The sequence below is a fragment of the Lithobates pipiens genome, unplaced genomic scaffold (assembly GCF_037356315.1).
Source record: "Lithobates pipiens isolate NorthernLeopardFrog02 unplaced genomic scaffold, aLitPip1_a1.2 Scaffold_16, whole genome shotgun sequence".
Taxonomy (NCBI): Eukaryota; Metazoa; Chordata; class Amphibia; order Anura; family Ranidae; genus Lithobates; species Lithobates pipiens.
The window spans coordinates 200,817,338-200,835,967 of record NW_027507748.1 but is presented as its reverse complement, the minus strand read 5'-3'; the positions used below and the strand labels follow the sequence as shown (position 1 = coordinate 200,835,967).

Here is an 18,630-nt window from a genome sequence, read left to right as displayed (position 1 = left end):
CAAACCGAAAAACTTTGTCAAATCCTCCCCCTTGCTGTGAGTGACAGGTGATTTACATATCTCATGCACTAGCCTAAGACATGCATTATTTTTTAATTCCCACCCACTCCTTTCTTCAGCAGCTTTGCAAGGATTGGCTGTTCCACACCTCAGCATGATTGGGCATGCTGAAGTCATGTGGGGACTTTTCTAGGTCTTGACTGGATGTTTGAGATCATAGCAGAAGTTCAGTGTAAAAAATACACAGGAGAAAATGCGTGTTGATAAGGGAAGTGTAGAGGTGGGCGGGGAGTCTGACATCACGGCTCCACCCACTGAGCCCTGGAAAACAGACCCACCCACAATCTGCAGTTTTTCAGGTCTCATAGCAGACAGAGGGGAGACATTTGACAGATAAGGATACATGCAGGAGGCATCCTTCTAGATAACCAATATTGCAGTAGTTTAGAAAGGATGAGTGGGTTTACATCCAATATACACATTACTATAATTTTACATTTTTTGGTATAGACCCTGATTAGGATACCTTTTAAATTAATTGTCACTTTTTTAATTTTTTTATTATTTTTTATGTTTTAATTCGGACAATGGTGGGGAATATAGAACCCCTCTCAGGTTTTTTTTGGTATCCCCATTGGGGAGAGTTGATCTATCTTCTGATTACCAGTGCCACTGCAAAGCAAAATTGGAATAGCTGCAGCTTACTGAAGCTATTGTTTTAGTCTATCCCTCTCTTAGGAAGCTGCTAGGGTCAGATTGGTATTACTGTACATTACAGGAGTGTGTCTGATTTATTACTATACAGGATTTATATAACGCCAACAGTTTTTGCAGCGCTTTACTACATGAGGGCAGATGATATAATTCAATCCAAGAGGAATCGGAGGGCCCTGCTCGTTAGAGCTTACAATCTAGGTACAGTGATATTCCACTGATTGTGATAGCCATTCAAGTACTTTGCTAGCTTGTATGTAAGAATAGAGTTAATATTTTTTTTTTCAATTCTTAGCTGAATTAAAGGAAAAGTTCTCTTTAAAAAAAGAGGTAAAAAAATGGCATTTACTATTTTATTTTTTATAGGAGCCGGGAAAGCATTGCACCAGCAATGAGCAGATTGTGGGTGCCATGCATGACTCCTACAGACTCAGTGTAAGCTGTGTGACCGTACATGGTACTGGCAGGCAGTTGCACAATGACAGGAAAATTCAATGAACTACCTGGTAGTTCATTGAGAACTGCAAGCCGCCAGCCGCAAGGGATGTCAGTAGTTGTAGTTCATTCATTCACTGAACTCTGAATGGTGCTGCCTTGCGCTCAGAGCCCCACACAGACGCCTTGTTTTCAAATAGTGACTGCAGGTACAGGGAGAAGATCCTCCCCCTGATGTCAGAGAGGGCTCAGAACAGTGAGCAACTGCAGGAGTGGTAACATGTTACGTGGTCCACCCTAAAAACGGATGGAACATGTTCACAAAGGTGGGCTTATACTTTTTTTTAAGGCATAAGTCCAGCCAAAACCTTCTTTAGTAATCCTTCGTCAAGCTATGACTAAGCACCCCAGAGTGATGTGACACGTGCCAGCTTTTCATTGATTCTGTGCCTCTGAAGTCTTTAACACAGAGTTTAAAAAACTCTTCTGGCACAGAGTGCGGCCGTCCAGCCTTTTCTTCGCTTCATTCTTTAGTATTATAGTGGGTAAGAAAATAATTTCCTTGTATCGAGGAATCTCTCTCATATATCAAATGAAATACCCCACACAAGGATAAAAGTGTTGTCACCCAGTAGATTGGATGTTGTATTCACTTGCAACCTACTGTACATGATCTATGCACCAAGATCAACCTGGTGCACTACCCTGATATCGATTACTGATTTACCTCTGAGACCAATCATTTCACCACTTATGTTGGACTGTCATTTTGGTGTTTTGTTATGAATTGTAGCAATGGACATCTCTATGTACCAAGGAGCCTGCCTGGAACTGAGAATTTCTCTGTACAGATCTCACCGATATAGTGATTGAACTTGCCTTTTTCCTCATTTCCAAGTTTTCATTTAAATCGGCTGTTCAAATACAGGATGAACGCTTGTTGGGTTCCATGCGCTTATCAATCAAGATTTCTTTCCAGTGTGGACTATAATTTCTACCCCTCTGGCTCTGTGAGCAACTAACCTCCTTACATGTGATAGGGGCAAGGCATGCAGTGTTATGTTTAATATGAAGCGAATGTGAGCAGTTCTTCATGGCCAATTGTGATAACCCCAATATATCGGAGTCCTATTATTCCTTTCTGGTATGTGATGCGTAAATTCAACATCCATTCCTATATATTGGCTGACAACACTTTCATCCTTGTGTGGGATATTTTATTTGACATTTTGAGACTTCTTTGATACCGATTACTTTTACCACTTCTTTTTTCTGTAATACAGTAGCCAAAATAGTAAATTGTGAAATTCAACAAGCATACCTTTTGTGGTAAACCAGCAGTAATGCACAATCTGTTCTCATCAATAACACTTTACTATTTTCCTTGTACCACTTTGGAACATGAGAAAGGTTAGTGCATATGGGTTGCTGCATTGTGAGATGTATCAGGGAACAGTGTCTCTGAGGCTGTACCTTTTGATTTTGGCCTAGTCACATTTTTCTGTTTTCCTTTGTTAAAACCCATAAGGTTTATTGCATGACCTTGTATTTCAAGTTGGAATCCAAATCATTGCTTTGGTGCTGAGTGCTTTGGACTTTATTAAATAAGTCTGTATTGTGTGGTAGGCCATGCTGTTCAAGTGTTTTTCCAAACTGTATGAATTGTAAATAAAAGGTTTAAATAAAAGTATTTGTCCAGGCTGCACACATTTTCCCTGTTTTTCATTTATTTTTTCTTCTAAAACTATGACTTCCTATGATCATTGGCTCCATCTAGTGGCCAAAATGTGCCTTTCCGAGAAAATATACTGCATTTTGGCCACTAGGTGGCTCTGACATTTATAGGAAGCCGTAAGAGGAGAGGACATTCCTGGTAATTTGTGCAGCCTGGACTAATGGTTGTGACAGCAAGTTAGGACATGATGGTTTCAGTCAGACTTCTGAGGGGACCCAAAAGACCTACAGGTAAAACAATAAAATCAATTATTTTCAAAGCGGCACAAATTTTGATCTACTAGGACCCCTCGACTGCACAGGCTAATTTCTGGAAAATGTGAACATTTAAAATATCACCTATTAACATTTTGTGTACCCAACTTCATTGTCCTTTCATGGGAGTGCACAGTTTTAGGACTTGACTTGTTGGGTGCTCTCTTTACTCTGTGGAACCTTGTTTTTTATATTTACCAAATTTCGTGCTTGACAAACCATTGCCTTAATATTGGATGACACACTCCCCCCTCCCCAACCACCTTAAAAAAATAAACAAATCCCATAATCCTTTGGTCATTAGCATTAGGACCTTCCACCTTTTAAATTTGTTCTGCTGATCGTACTTCCTGCCTGAGTTCACAAACATTCAGCCAATCCCCAAGTGGGGAAGGGGAGTGTCCTTTGTGTGAATGGACTAAGGCCTCTTTCACACTTGTACGACCTGAAAGTCACATGACCGTGCTGTGACTTGAAGCAATGCCTGTGTAATCTTGAGGTCTATGGACCTCAAGTCACATCAGTTGGACCAAGGTAGTGCTGGGACTACTTTGAAGTTGCTGCGACTTGAAGTCGCACAGATATGAACGGTACTCATTGGAAATTGTGGGGTACGACTTGTCATGCGACCTTATGCCTAAATGTCTAAACATTGCTGATGTTTACACTTGTGATTGGCTTGTAGCCATCACAAGGTACAGAACTCTTCTGATTGGCTCTGTACATCGTGACTGTTCAAATCCAGTGACACGGGAGTCGGAGGGTGGGGCCGAGTCCTGCTGTCAGTGTCAATGAACGCAGCAGCAGGATTCTGGAGCTCGCCGGCACAAGTGGCCCCATGGAAAGCTGGTCTTTCCGTGGGGGCACTTGATGCGAGGAGGAGCCAGGAGCGGCGCAGGACGGGACCCACGAAAAGGAGGATCAGGGCCGCTCTGTGCAAAACCCTTGCACAGAGGAGGCAAGTATAACTGACATGTCTGTATTTTAAAAAATATAAAAAAAAACGTTTCATTTGTTGTTGAAGTCCATCTAAATCTTCTAATTCATCTAACACCCTTAGAACAATATTTTTGCCCATAGTTGTGTCTGTTGCTCATCCACAGAGTGCGCAGAGTCCCTATAGGTTATGCAATTTAGATTATGCAACAGTCAAAGTTGTTTGGGGGGGGGGGGGGAGAGGGGGGAGGAAAGAGTCCCTCCCATACAGGTGTGCTATCCCTTTTTAAAAACTGTAACAAAGTCCAAAGAATTTTATATAGCAAACCTCAACTATATTCAATAAAGTTCACCACAGTGAAGAAGAATTCTGAAAGTTTTTTAAATATATTTTTAATTTTTTTTTTTTTTTATAAAGGATCACAGCCAAGTGCAAATCCCAGAAGAAGCCAGTATTCTAAGGAAGAGTTCACACCGTTCTTATGCCTGGTACATGCGGGCCAAATATTGGCTCTTTTCAGCCTGTTCAACAGAACCGGCTGTCAATAGTGAGTGTGTACAGCAGTCTGTCAAACAGAACCGGCTGTGCATTTGACTTCTGTAGAAGGGGCATGACCGAAAAACATCTGCTCAATTACATCTGATCAGCGATCTCAGCCAATGACAGCAAGCACTGACTGGTGTGTTCTGGTGGCAGCCCTGCCCCTGTCGAAACACAATAGCTCAACAGGGAGATTGCTGTACTAAAATTGCATGGTTAGTACAGTGAGCTCATCCGGAGCCCCCTCCGTTTTTTTTTTTTTTTTTCACTGAGCTGAACAAACCCCCCCCCACAGAAAAATAGGATCTCAAATAAACAAGATCATATGAACTCAGCTCAGGTGACACACAGGCAAACCTCATAAGATGTGACTCCAATATATGAGGCTTCTTTAACGATATCCCTTTTCACTTTATAGCTCCACTAAAATGCTTCCTGTATCGTTTCTCATACACATGCCATGCAGTGAACCTTTTAAAAAAAAAATAGATGAAAAACGCCTAGTGCAACCCAAAAAAAAAAAAAAAATACAATTTATTTTGCTCTTGCACTCACACGTAAGGAATAAGTAAAGAATCAAAGGTGGCGCCACCGGAACTACCACTGGCATGTGCAGTGACGTCACAGGATACAAGCTCTGCTCATTTCTACACAACTGTCATCGTCTGGGAAAGGAGGTTTCTCTGCCGTCCAGAATACAATAATTGCTGCAGACGGCTGTACCATACTGCAAGGAAAGAAAAAACAGGCTGGATGTACTGAAGCTGATAGCCCAACATCAGTACAAGCAGTCTGCCCAGAGATGGATCAATAGTCTGAATTTCTGTTTATGGCCTCAGACATGAAGTGTGTTGGGATTTCTATGCACAGCTGCTCCAGTTTTGATAAAGCCTGACACCTCCCACAATTGTTTTTTCTTTAAACACCTTGTTTATGGCCAGTCGTAGCCATTTTAAAATGGGAACAATATAATTTTTTTGGAAATTGTACATTTTAGCAGTTAGAATTAGCTGTGAGCCAATTTCCAAATGTGTCTGTGATCATAATGTTATGATGTACGAAGTAAAAGGCAAAAACGCAGTAGTGTAGTAAAAATGTACAGACAAGATATCGTAGACCTATTTCCAATTGTGCAGATGGGGGTTGGCAAATCCAGAAAATATTTCCGGTTGCTTGATAAATCACAATCTCATTTGCATAAATATGCTCTTAATTCTTAGCGAATCCATTCATATGTGTTTTATAGTCTCCATTTGAATAATTGATGATGTTTATTTAATACCCGTTGCAAGGAAAAAAAATGTATAATAAAATTGACATGCGTGTTTTTTTTATCCATATAAATAGGAGTATGATTTCTGCATATGGGAGAATTTCTTTGCTACATCTGCTTGCTTTTGAAGCATAATAATACTGTTAAATGTTTTAATAACCTTCGGTGCTAGTAATCAGGAAGTATTACTCATTTTAACCTGCTTCATAAAGGAACAATTTGAATCGAGTCAATTTCCTGAAGTGGCAGTTTTATCCATAGATCTAATTTGCAGTTGCTGTGTCATTTTGTGTTAAGAAAAGATATCCTATCCATTGTTTTCCTGATAAAATGCATCGTTTTTAGGATGTAAAGAATGTAAGGCTTTGTTTCGCAGAAGGGGCAGGGTGTGGTAAAACCAGCCCTGGTTTTACCGCCTGCCTAAACACTGGCATCCAGCTGCTCACGGCTGTATACACGCTGCAAGAGTGATGTTCTGCTTGGCAGCAAAAACAAAACCGCAAATCACTATTGGCAGGCATTACCTCCACCAAGTACAACCCGGTGGGGCCGCAACCTGCAACGGCAAACCGTGTGCAAAGCATGCAGTTGAGGCACGGTAGTGCGCCATCCACGGGGTTAGAACGGGCAGTGAGGTAGCACCCATAACGCCACCTCATGCTTGTCAAATATCCTCTGACAAACTGAATGTGCATCACCTTTCAGAGGGCATCATGTGTGAACAAGCTTACTCTACATATACATACGTGTGTGTGTGTGTATGTATAAAAAAAAAGTGTGTGTGTGTCTCTAGATCGAGATATCTCTATCTATAGTGTGTGTGTGTGTGTGTGTGTATCCATTTTTATATATATATATATATATATATATATATTTATATTTATTATAAATAGTTAGTGTGTGTATATTTGTATTTTTTTAACACTTTTTTTTTTTTTTTTTTTTGTGTTCAGGGGTCCCTTCAGTGTTGTCCGAAGATGCATAAACCGAGAAACTGGACAGCAGTTTGCTGTGAAAATAGTCGATGTGGCAAAGTTTACATCAAGCCCTGGATTAAGCACAGAAGGTAATCATTTTAAATTAAAGGTGCAATTTGTTAGCCACACGATCTGATAACTGCACTTGTGACAGGAAGATCAGCCAGTTATTGACTGTTTAGCTTGCTTTTCACAGTTTTATAGGTTTACTCTGGTTTTCTGTTTTATTTTATTTTTTTTCTGTTGCGTCTGGCAGATGACATTGAGACAAACAAGGTTATCTTGACATCCTGGATCCTTAAAGATTATTTACAGTAGTTCTGTAATATGAGCCGGTCAGATTACCTGCTAAAGTATGTGTGAACGCTCACCTTGTAAAACAACCCATTCAGAAAATTTAAATGAATGGCAAAACAGCACAACCAGAAAGCTGACCACACTGGGAAGTATAGACTAGCTATAGATATGACTGGCATGGTCAGTTTGAAATAGGAAATCAGGGGGACTGTCAGGAACACCAGGTATTTAACAAAAAGGAAGCAATACAAAGAGAACAGGATATTTTTTTTTAATGCAAATACATGGTACAACTGATACATATTGGGAATAAAAAATGTTGGGTAACACGTTCTTTAAGTTTACAAACCGGATTTTTGGTAAAATGACAATGCAGACTTTGGTTTAGTATCCTTTTATGTATGTTGGTTAACCTAAAAGTAGGCTAAATTAACGTTTGAAATCCAGGCAACCTGGATACACAGATGCAGTAAATACTCTATATTAGTGCCGTTATATCTGCCAGAGAATTTGTATTTTCACCCAGTTCTGAGATTTGCACCGTTTGCCAGAAAAGGTTGTATGGCTGGAGCAGGAGCCCTGGTTTTTCTCTGTTGATATTCAATAGCACTTATAGATCTGCTTTCTATTGAAATTGGAAGCTGCACACCGATGAGCTCATCGCTCTGTAACTGTGTTTTCTCTGCCTATCTGTAAGCTCCCACAATGCAGGCCAACTATTGGCTACTTTTGCTGCTCCTGCTAGTTTGTGGCTTGCACACCTTTAAAGCCTAAGGGCTAGTTCACACTGTATGCGCTAGTGCTCTCTTTCTGCATCCAAAACGCATAGAAAGTAGATTACATGCGTTTCAATGGCATAGTTCACACCATTGCTTCCAGTTTCAGAAATGTAGAACATGCTGCATTTTTCCTGCACAGAACTGTAGTGGAATGTGGTAAAAATGCATCGGACCCCAGTATAGTGGGTTCAAAAAAATGGGGAAACGCATAAGGAGAAAACATCTAGACCACATCTGGAAATGCACAAGAACACATCAAAAACTTGCATGCAGGAACGGATCTGGAGAATGTTTTTGTGGTGGGAACTAGGTTAATTTTCTTTCTGGGTTATGTCAGGTAATTGGACATTGGCAAATAGCAAAACTTTGACCCAGCCCTGCATAACCGTACCCATTCCCATCCCTGCATCGGATTTTTGCAATTATTTGTAGGTGGTGGACCTGTTCTTTCTACAGATTTTTTTCCTCAGCACTCTGCAGCAAATGTAATTTTTCCCGGTTTGGTTCCTACAGATGTTAATCTCCTAGTTTAAAAACAGGGAAGAGCCTGAAAGCAGCATTGGTAATAGTTTCCACATATGGCAGTCACATTGGCAGGTGGTTGTAGCATGTAAATTAGCAGGAGGGTTGCTCTACAGTTAGCTCAGTCCCTGAAGACCCTTTCCTAATGTGATGGCAAAGATCTAGCCAGGCGCAGCTTTGCATCAAAAACTGTAAATGCACTGGTAGTGAGTTTCCCTTCTAACCCATTGGTACATTCTTGCTATAGGTGTAGAAGTTGGGCGTGAATAATGGTTTCTCTGCCGCACCCTAGAGAGCAAATTTTTACTGCCTCTGGTGGGGGGGGGGTTGATTGGTTGGTTAATGGCACAGAGTGAGGGAGGGGTGGCAACACTGCGCAAGAAAGCTAGTCAGTCTTGGTTACCAATTTAAAGGGACTGTTAAAGATTATCTTGTAAAACAACCCATTCAGTTTAACCACTTCAGCCCCAGAATATTTTACCCTCTTAATGACCAGAGCATTTTTTGCGATATGGCACTGCATCGCTTTAACAATCGTGCGGTCATGTGACGTTGTACCCAAACAAAATCGCCCCCCCCCCCCCCCCAATAGAGCTTTCTTTTGGTATTTTGATCACCTCTGCGGTTTTTGCCCTTTAACCAAAGACCGACAATTTTAGGGGGGCAAAAATTGTCACTTTTTGCTATAATAAATATCCTCCAAAAATATATTTAAAAAAACAAATTTCTTCCTCACTTTAGACCGGTATATATTTTATTGGGACTGTGACACTGCGGTGGACAGATCGTACACTTTTAACACTATTTTGGGACCATTGACACTTATACAGCGATCAAAGCTAAAAATAGCCACTAATTACTGTATAAATGTCACTGGCAGGGAAGGGTTTAAACACTAGGGGGCGATCAAGGGGTTAACTGTGTTCCCTCAGTGTGTTCTAACTGTAGGGGAGGTGGGCTACCTAGGACATGACAAAAAATCGCTGCTCCCAATGACGGGGAGCAGTGGATTCCTGCCATGTCACTAGGCAGAACAGGGAAATGCCTTGTTTACATGATCACGGGCCACAGGCGGACATAAAGTCCGCAAGCATGCTCCGGCGGCCCGCGATGCGGCTATGGTGGAGGGACATATGGGTACGCCCTTTTACCCACCCGTGCCATTGTGTCGACGTATATCGTCGTGCGCTGGTCAGGAAACGGTTAAAATAGAAATGAAAGGCAAAATATTTTTGTATAGAGATAAAAAAAAATTAGAAATGATCCCCCCTTTTTATAAGTGATCACATGCCCTCTATTCTCAGCTGTATTAGAGCTGGGGGAGAAGAAGCAGCAGCACACTGAGCTTTCCAGTGTATGGTTGTGCAGCAGGGGCATGTCAGGACAAGTTTGATCATTTGGAGGAGAGTACCATGAGTTCCCAGCATAGCTAGAGAATACCACTTCTATTCTTCTGATTAGTGTGGTCAGTTTTTAATAGGAAAGTAGAGGGATTTGCAGGAACGCCAGTGATTTCACAAAAAGGAAGCAATACAAAGAGCACAGGATACTTTTCTCATACAATTACATGGTGCAGCAGGCACATGTTTGGAAAATTAAGTGTTAGGGTAACCATCCCTTGTTACACTCTACCATTCACATGTTGAGACATAGTGAGAAAGAATTTGGGTTGCTGAGCTTTGCTCTGGCTCTGAAGCAACATTGGTTTCTCACTTCTTTTTGGGCTACTTCCTCAAGTACCTTCTGCCGCCTTCACAATGGTGTTGGCACAGTTGGTAGAAATTCTCAAGAATTTGTGTCGAGGGGACTTTAAATCTTCTTAGCTCATAGTCCTCAGTTAAATTGGGAGTTTACTCTGCCACTCACGCTGTGGTTGGATGACAAAGAGGAGGCAGTGGAAGAAGATTCTGAGGATGAAGCCAGCTCTGATAAAAAGGAATCCTTTTGAGGACACTCCAATCTCCGGTATCTCCTACTCTTAAAGGGTCATGGTGAGTCCCCTCATGTAGGTTGTCTGCAAAAACCTAAAGCTGACACTGCCAGAATATTCTGGGCCTACGGTTTACATAGCAATATGCAGTAGAAGAAAGCATCTGTAAAAAAAGTGATTTCTTCTGTGGACCCAGCTGTGTCCTATTTGAATAAGATGCTTATGTGGGTTTGCCAAGCTTTGTAGACTTGTTAGGAGACTCCTTTCGCAAACTAACCTAGGACTGCATGTTGGCTCACATGAGGTGAGTCCTGCGGCTTAAATTCTGGTCAGCGGCGCTGCCTTACAAGAAGCAACTGGAATGCACACCTTCTGAAGGGTGAGAGCCTATTTAGTAATGGTTTGGATGCGTTTATCGAGATGAGTATAAAAAGAAAGAGTAAACTTCTACCTCAGAAGAAGTGCCAGAAGGCTGCAAAACCGAAGCGGGCTTCAAGGGCAAAATCCACTTCCCAGTGAAAGGTTGCCCCCACTTGGGGGGACGTCTGGCAGCCTTTACAGATGTATGGCCCCAAAATGTGTCAAATGTTTGGATCAAAACTTTGTGTCCAGAGGCTGCAAATTGAGGATACTCCTCCATGCTTTGTGTGATCAAATGCGCCTACAGCACCCAACGAAGGGACACCTTCCTTGCTTCTCTGCACAAAGATTATTGCTCCTAGAAAGAGTGCTTATGGTGTAGTACATCAAACACTTTGTATAGCATATAAATGTGGCTGACGGGCAATGCTCGAAAACCAGCAGTGAAGTCCGCCCAGTGCAGTGAAGGCACGGCCTCGCCTACCTGATGTGTTGCGTCCAAGCGGGACTTTCTCAAAGTGACCAACTACTCGATCACCTTGCACACGCCTGCAAATTAAAATGTGCGCACATATGTCAATGGTGATTTTGTGCCATGCTTTCTATATTGCTGCTAACATCTCAATGAGCGCAATATTGGTGGTTCCCTCATTTACAGTTTACTCTAAACCAGTGTTTGTCCACCTTTTTCCAGTCAAGGTATCCTTTTAAAATGATGTGCAATTTTGAGGCACCCCTAATAGTTTTACATATTGTGGCATCCACACACTTGGGACACCCAACATTAGATATTTCTTGCAAAACAAACAAATATACATTTACACACTGGTACTGACTAATATATTGGCATCTGTGCTTTTATTTTCTCTCCACGATGCTGCTAATATGACCCCAATGCTGACAGAAGGGTGAAACAAGGATGCTGTTCAGGTGACCGACCAACGTCCTTATCGACTGATTGCATCAGCAGTTGGGGTGCTGACATCTGGCCCGCATAGTGCCCAAGGTTGTATTGTTGCACAATGAAAACATATGGGTCTGTGTAACAAAATGCAGGCTTGATCTACCTGCTGCCTTGTACAGTTTTTGGGCAATTTGGGGCAACTTTTAGATCTTTTTGTTAAGGCATCTCCGAAGAACCCAGAAGGCATCCCAGGTTGAAAAAGGCTGCTCTAAACTGATGAGCTGTTAATGCATTTAAAGCATCGCCTATATATAATTTTGTGTTCCATCATTTTTCTTATGCCGTTTTCAGGCAAATTGGCCTCTATACCCTATACTCTATAGTACCTCATCTTTTATTTTGTGCATTAAGTTGCAAGTATCATATATATATTTTTTTATATATTTTTTTCACAGCTTCTATCAGAAAATGTATAAATGTGTTTTTGCTTTTTGCAGTGTATTTCAGCTTCTTTTGCAAAAATAGTTGCATTAATACATAAATTGTAAATGGACTATCTTTGATGGTCCAGTAAAAATGTGCCCTTCAATACAACTTGACAGCTACTAATTTAATTCTGCTTAATTCTCTCAGTACCTTTTTGTATTCATTGCTTGTTTACCTTTTTTGTCCTCGGAGTATGTAACATTGACATTTGTCAGCTGTAATGCAGTCTATTGATATCATGTCACTGTAAAATGCTTGCATGCTCTGCTGAACCAGTGCCAGTCTAGCGATTCTGCTAAGTTGCATACTGCAGCCTGCACTATTTGAGTAGAGAACTGTTTTTATACCTAAATTACCCAATGAATATCTATCGCATTTGTACTCTGTTTAAAAAATAAAAATAAAAATCAAGATGTGACCTACAGTTGTGCCGCTGCTATCCTGAAGGGTGAAATTGTATTTTGTATAGCAACGTTAAGGACCTTTTTAAAGCTTTGTATTCTTTTGGCTTTTTTATAATCTAAACCATCACATTAGATGGGTGCATGTTTTGATATTATAGGCTCTTTAAGTCTTTAGGCCAGATATCACTAAATGGTGGACCGCATGACAGTCCTATCCGGACCGTGGCTCTGCCACTTAGCAGCCTGGGTGTCGGACTGGAAGACAGAAAGTGCAGCATGCCCAGACAGAGGGCGGGAGCTGCACAATATTGCAAGTTAACAAGACTGATTTGTTGCTAGGGGCAGTCCTTGCAACCAGTCATCTGCGTGTTAACATGAGAAGGGCATGGGCAGCTGGGGTAGGGGACTGAGGTACATGGAAGGGGGGCTGTAAAGGAGACTGGGGTGCAAATAAGGGGAGGGGGCTATGAAGGAGACTGAGGTGCTAGTATTTGAGCTGTAAAGGGGACTGGGATCCAAGGAGGGGGACTGGAGGGAACAGGGATACACGGAAGGGAGGTTGCGATGGGGACTGGGATGCAAGGAAGGGGGACTGTGAAGGGGTCTGGATATAAGGGGGGGGGGGGGGTGTAAGGGTGGACTGGGATGCAAGGAGGAGGTAATGTGGAGTTAACTCTGATACGAGGAGGGGGCCTATGAGGGGGCTTGGGATTCAAGGAGGGGGCTGTAAAGGGGACTGGGGTGCAAATAAGGCGGGCTGTGTAGGAAACTTGGCTATGATGAGAGGGCGCTGTGGTGCAAATAGGGGGGCTGTAAAGGGGACTGGAATGCAAGTGACTGTGGAAGAAACTGGTATACAAGTTTGCATACCTTTTGATTGTGAAGGGGACTTGGATGCAAGAAAGGGGGGGGGGGCAGGGTGATGTGAAGGAGTGATATAGGGAATTATGATGTTAGGTTGTGGTTGAGGACACTGATGTAAAGAGAGAAGGTCTGTGATGTAAAGAGGGGGGCCCTTGATGTAAAGGGGGGGTTTTATTGTAAGGGGAAGTTGATAAAGATGTGGGGAGTTGATGTAACGAGGGGGCTGTTTTTTTAAAGGGGTTCTGTGATATATAAGGGAGCACTTTCACGTAAAGAGAACTGATGTAAAGGGGTAATTGTACTGTAAGGGAATGGGGCTGTGATATGAAGGATTCGAGTCATAGCACAAACTTGAGACTCAGAAAATGTTCATGACCGGACCTCCTGTGAATTTTTATTCAATACCCTTGTCTGAGGCCATTGTTATGTAGGTGCATTCAGGTGACTAGACACTGGCAAATCTCCTCCCTTTTTTTTTTTTATGCATTTGCCCCCCCCCCCCCCAAAGATATTCTTCTAGCAAGCTTACTTTGCTACATCATAGCCACTTGTGGCTTCCAGGTTATAGGCTCCAGGAGCGCTACTTTGCCTGTGCAGCCTCTTTCCCATTGACCATACTGTGCACGTTTGTGCCATTTTCCACGACATGGAGTCCTCTGCTTCCTCTACCTGCGTATAGCACAGCAGTCCTTTAGAGGTGCCTGGGCGCTACAGTGACTAGTGTAAGGAATTAGCTCGGTAGCGGGTTGTGTGTGACTCCATGGATGAGTCGCAGCATGGTTAAAAAAAAAAAAAAAAAAAAAAAAAAGACCGCACGATCTTGGTGAAACACAAGTGTGATCTATATCCAGAGTCTGTAAGTGCAGTTATCAAAACAAAACCAAAACAGAAAATAAACCCTTGCCACATTGGGTGGCTAACTACAGGTCTTGTCCTGGAACAGCCTACTGTTGCCCAGACACTTGACTTTCACAGAGAAGAAATGCGATTCCATAGTCACACAGACTTGAACCCTTTTCACTCTGGGGTTGTACGGGTGTTAGCCGAACTTTACCGCTGTTAGGGGGGGTGCTTTTAACACCTGCTATCGATCGAAGAAAGGGTTAATGGTGCCTGTGTTGTGGCGCTGCCAAAGTGCTTTGGCAGCTCTGCTCATTAATCTCAATGGGCAGGGAGTTGTGGGAGCGGTGTATACACCGCTCCCGCAGCACCCCATAGATGCTGCTTGCAGGACTTTTTTTTTTTTCTTTCTTGTCCTTCAAGTGCACTGCCCCAGTGTGAAAGCGCTCAGGCTTTCACACTGGGGTGGCTTGAGAGGCAATTTTTTTTTCAGGTGCTTTACAAGCGCTGTGTTTATTTTTGAAAAGTGCCCCAGTGTGAAAGGGGTATTCATCTCAACATACAAGCAATTGGCTGCTCCGCAGTCTGTCCTGCACAGAAATCTGGTTCCAGGGTGATGCCCATCCTGCTACAGCTTAGCTTGTTAGCCGCCTCAGTGAGCTGAAATGGCCCACTACATAGCACAAAAAGGAAAACCGTTTGTATAGAGCATAAATCTGTGACAAATATACAGTTGTGCTCATAAGTTTGCATACCTTTTGATTTCTTGGCCATTTTTCAGAGAATATGAATGATAACCCAAACACTTTTCTTTCACTCAATGGATACACATGGATAGTGTTTGGCTGAAGCTTTTTATTACTAATCAACTGGGTTTACTCTTTTTAAATCATAATGGCAACAGAAACTACCCAAAAGACCCTGACCAAAGTTTACATACGGCAGTTCTTAATACCGTGCATTGCCCCCTTTAAAGGGGTTGTAAACTCTCCCCCACAACTTTGTCCCATGTAAATCAGCATAAAAAACCCTAATGAACACTGCTTGTAGATATCTCCTTACTTGCCTAGTATTGTAATCCTTTTTGTTCTTTAGAATGACGTCACTGAGCATGCCCAGATCTCCCCTGATTTACAGCACGCTCTGTGTACTTTGTCTATTATCAGGACTTCCTACAGCACAACACTGAAATCCCAGGAAGCTGAAGAATCATTCAGAGCTTCCTCCTACACCCCATATGACAATGTGACATCACATGCAGTGTAAGCCAGGGCATTGGGCAGCATTACTGCAGTCTTATCAGCTGAAGCTGATAAGACTGACAAAGGCAAAAACTATATAATTGGCACAACTAAATACTATGAAATAAAACAAGTCGGCTATGAACAGGGAAGTAGTGTTGCCATAGAAACATTGTATTGAGGAGGCTTGGTTAACATTACAGGAAGTGCTCAATGTAAGGGCGGAAATACACTCCTCTGTGGACTCAGAAAACAATACTTAAGATTGCGCTGCCTAACCCCTGGAAACAATTTTTTTAAAGTTTCTTTAAACAGTAAGTAATATGCGATTTGGGCTGGATTACAGTGGCTATAGTTTGATAATTACTTATTATAATGGACTAAATGAAGAGAAGCATCAGAGCGGGAGAGTTTACTTCCTCTTTAACATTAATGACAGCTTGAAGTCTTTTGTGGTATTTGCGGATGAGGCTCTTTATCTTCTCAAATGGTAAAGCTGCCTGTTCCTCTTGGCAAAAGCCTCCAGTTACTGTAAATTCTTGGGCTGTCTTGCATGAACTACATGTTTTGAGATCTCCCCAGAGTGGCTCAATGATATTGTGATCAGGAGACTGAGGTGGCCACTCCGGAACCTTCACTTTATTCTGCTGTAACCAATTACCGGTCGACTTGGCCTTATATTCTTGGATTATTGTCATGTTGGAATGTCCAAGTACGTCCCATGTGCAGCTTCCTGGCTGAATGCAAATGTTCCTCCAGTATTTTCTGATGACATACTGCATTCATCTTGCCATCAATTTTGACCAAATGTCCTTTGCCTTTGTAGCTCACACATCCCCAAAACATCAGCAATCCACCACTGTACCTTTCTTCATAGGCCTTGTTAACGCCTCTCCAAATGTAGTGTGTTATGCTTGTGGCCACAAACCTCAATTTGGTCTCATCACTCCAAATTACCTTGTGTTAGAAGGTTTGAGGCTTGTCTCTGTGCCGTTTGGCATATTATAAACGGGATACTTTGTGGCATTTGCATAGTAATGGCTTTCTTCTGGTGATTCGACCATGAAGCCCACCTTTCTTCAAGTGCCTCCTTAGAGCCCATTCACACAGGGGCAACACGACTTGTAGGCGACTTGAGTCAGGCAACTTGGACACGACTTGAGTTAAGATCACAGCGCGACTTGGGACGACTTCAAAACGACTTGTGATGACTTCAAGCCCGACTTGGGACGACTTACAAGTCGCCCCAGGCCAGGCGACTTTTGCCGAGGCCAAGCAGAGAATGAGCTCAAGGGGGAACTCCACGGCAAATTTCTGAAAAAAATTTGGCGTGGGTTCCCCCTCCGAGAGCATACCAGGCCCTTAGGTCTGGTATGGATTCCAAGGGGAACCCCCTACGCCGAAAAAACGGCGTGGGGGTCCCCCCCAGATCCACACCAGACCCTTATCCGAGCACGCTACCCGGCCGGCCAGGAAAGGGGGTGGGGACGAGCGGGCGGCCCCCCCCCTCCTGAGCCGTACCAGGCCGCGTGCCCTCAACATGGGGGGGGTGCCTTGGGGGAGGGGGGGCGTGCGGCCCCCCCACCCCAAAGCACCTTGTCCCCATGTCGATGAGGACAAGGGCCTCTTCCCGACAACCCTGGCTGTTGGTTGTCGGGGTCTGCGGGCGGGGGGCTTATCGGAATCCGGGAGCCCCCTTTAATAAGGGGGCTCCTGGATACCGGCCCCCCACCCTATGTGAATGAGTATGGGGTACAATGTACCCCTACCCATTCACCTGTAAAAAAAAAAGTAAAAAAAAACACATCACACAAGGGTTAAAATAGTTTATTGCACAGCTACGGGGGTCTTCCGTCTTCGGGGTCTTCTCGCCGGACTCCTCCGCTATCTTCTGCTAGCTCTTTTACTAGCGGAGGAGTCCGGCTTTCTTCCTCCCCGCCGCCGGCCTCTTCTCCCGACTTCGGGGGTCTTGTCCCCCTCTTCGGTTCTTCTGCCGGGCCACCGCGCCTTCTTATAGCTCTTTTGCAGGCGGTGGCCCGGTCTTCTGTCGCCGCCGCCGCCTTCCGTTCTTCTTCTTCTTCTTCGTCTTCTTCGTCTTCTTCTTCTTCTTCGTCTTCTTCGTCTTCTTCTTCTTCGTCTATGTCTTCTTCTTCGTCTTCGTCTTCGTCTTCGTCTTCTTCTTCTTCTTCTTCTTCTTCTTCTTCTTCTCCAGGAGATGTTGACACGACGCTCTCTCCGGCCACAATGCCAGGGACGCGCTCCGCTGCCACTTATATAGGGACAATGGGGCGGTTTCACATGGGTTGGTCACATGGGTTGATGTCACATGGTAAGGGGGCGGGGTCACCATGTGACATCAACCCATGTGGCCAACCCATGTGACATCAACCCATGTGACACCGCCCCATTGTCCCTATATAAGTGGCAGCGGAGCGCGTCCCTGGCATTGTGGCCGGAGAGAGCGTCGTGTCAACATCTCCTGGAGAAGAAGAAGAAGAAGAAGAACGGAAGGCGGCGGCGGCGGCGACAGAAGACCGGGCCACCGCCTGCAAAAGAGCTATAAGAAGGCGCGGTGGCCCGGCAGAAGAACCGAAGAGGGGGACAAGACCCCCGAAGTCGGGAGAAGAGGCCAGCGGCGGGGAGGAAGAAAGCCGGACTCCTCCGCTAGTAAAAGAGCTAGCAGAAGATAGCGGAGGAGTCCGGCGAGAAGACCCCGAAGACGGAAGACCCCCGGAGCTGTGCAATAAACTATTTTAACCCTTGTGTGTTGTGTTTTTTTTTACTTTTTTTTTACAGATGAATGGGTAGGGGTACATTGTACCCCATACTCATTCACATAGGGTGGGGGGCCGGTATCCAGGAGCCCCCTTATTAAAGGGGGCTCCCGGATTCCGATAAGCCCCCCGCCCGCAGACCCCGACAACCAACGGCCAGGGTTGTCGGGAAGAGGCCCTTGTCCTCATCGACATGGGGACAAGGTGCTTTGGGGTGGGGGGGCCGTACGCCCCCCCTCCCCCAAGGCACCCCCCCCATGTTGAGGGCACGCGGCCTGGTACGGCTCAGGAGGGGGGGGGGCGCCCGCTCGTCCCCACCCCCTTTCCTGGCCGGCCGGGTAGCATGCTCGGATAAGGGTCTGGT

At 43.9% G+C, this 18,630-nt stretch overlaps 1 protein-coding gene across 15 annotated transcripts in view; it reads left to right on the top strand.

Annotated features, from left to right (window-relative positions):
- CASK (calcium/calmodulin dependent serine protein kinase) overlaps window positions 1–18,630 on the top strand; it is a 486,621-nt gene that overhangs the window by 74,576 nt on the left and 393,415 nt on the right. For all 15 annotated transcript variants that reach the window (XM_077480904.1, XM_077480896.1, XM_077480902.1 and 12 more), the window contains exon 2: window positions 6,842–6,954. In XM_077480904.1, coding sequence (XP_077337030.1) covers window positions 6,842–6,954 — 113 coding nt within the window. The remainder of the gene's footprint in view (window positions 1–6,841; window positions 6,955–18,630) is intronic.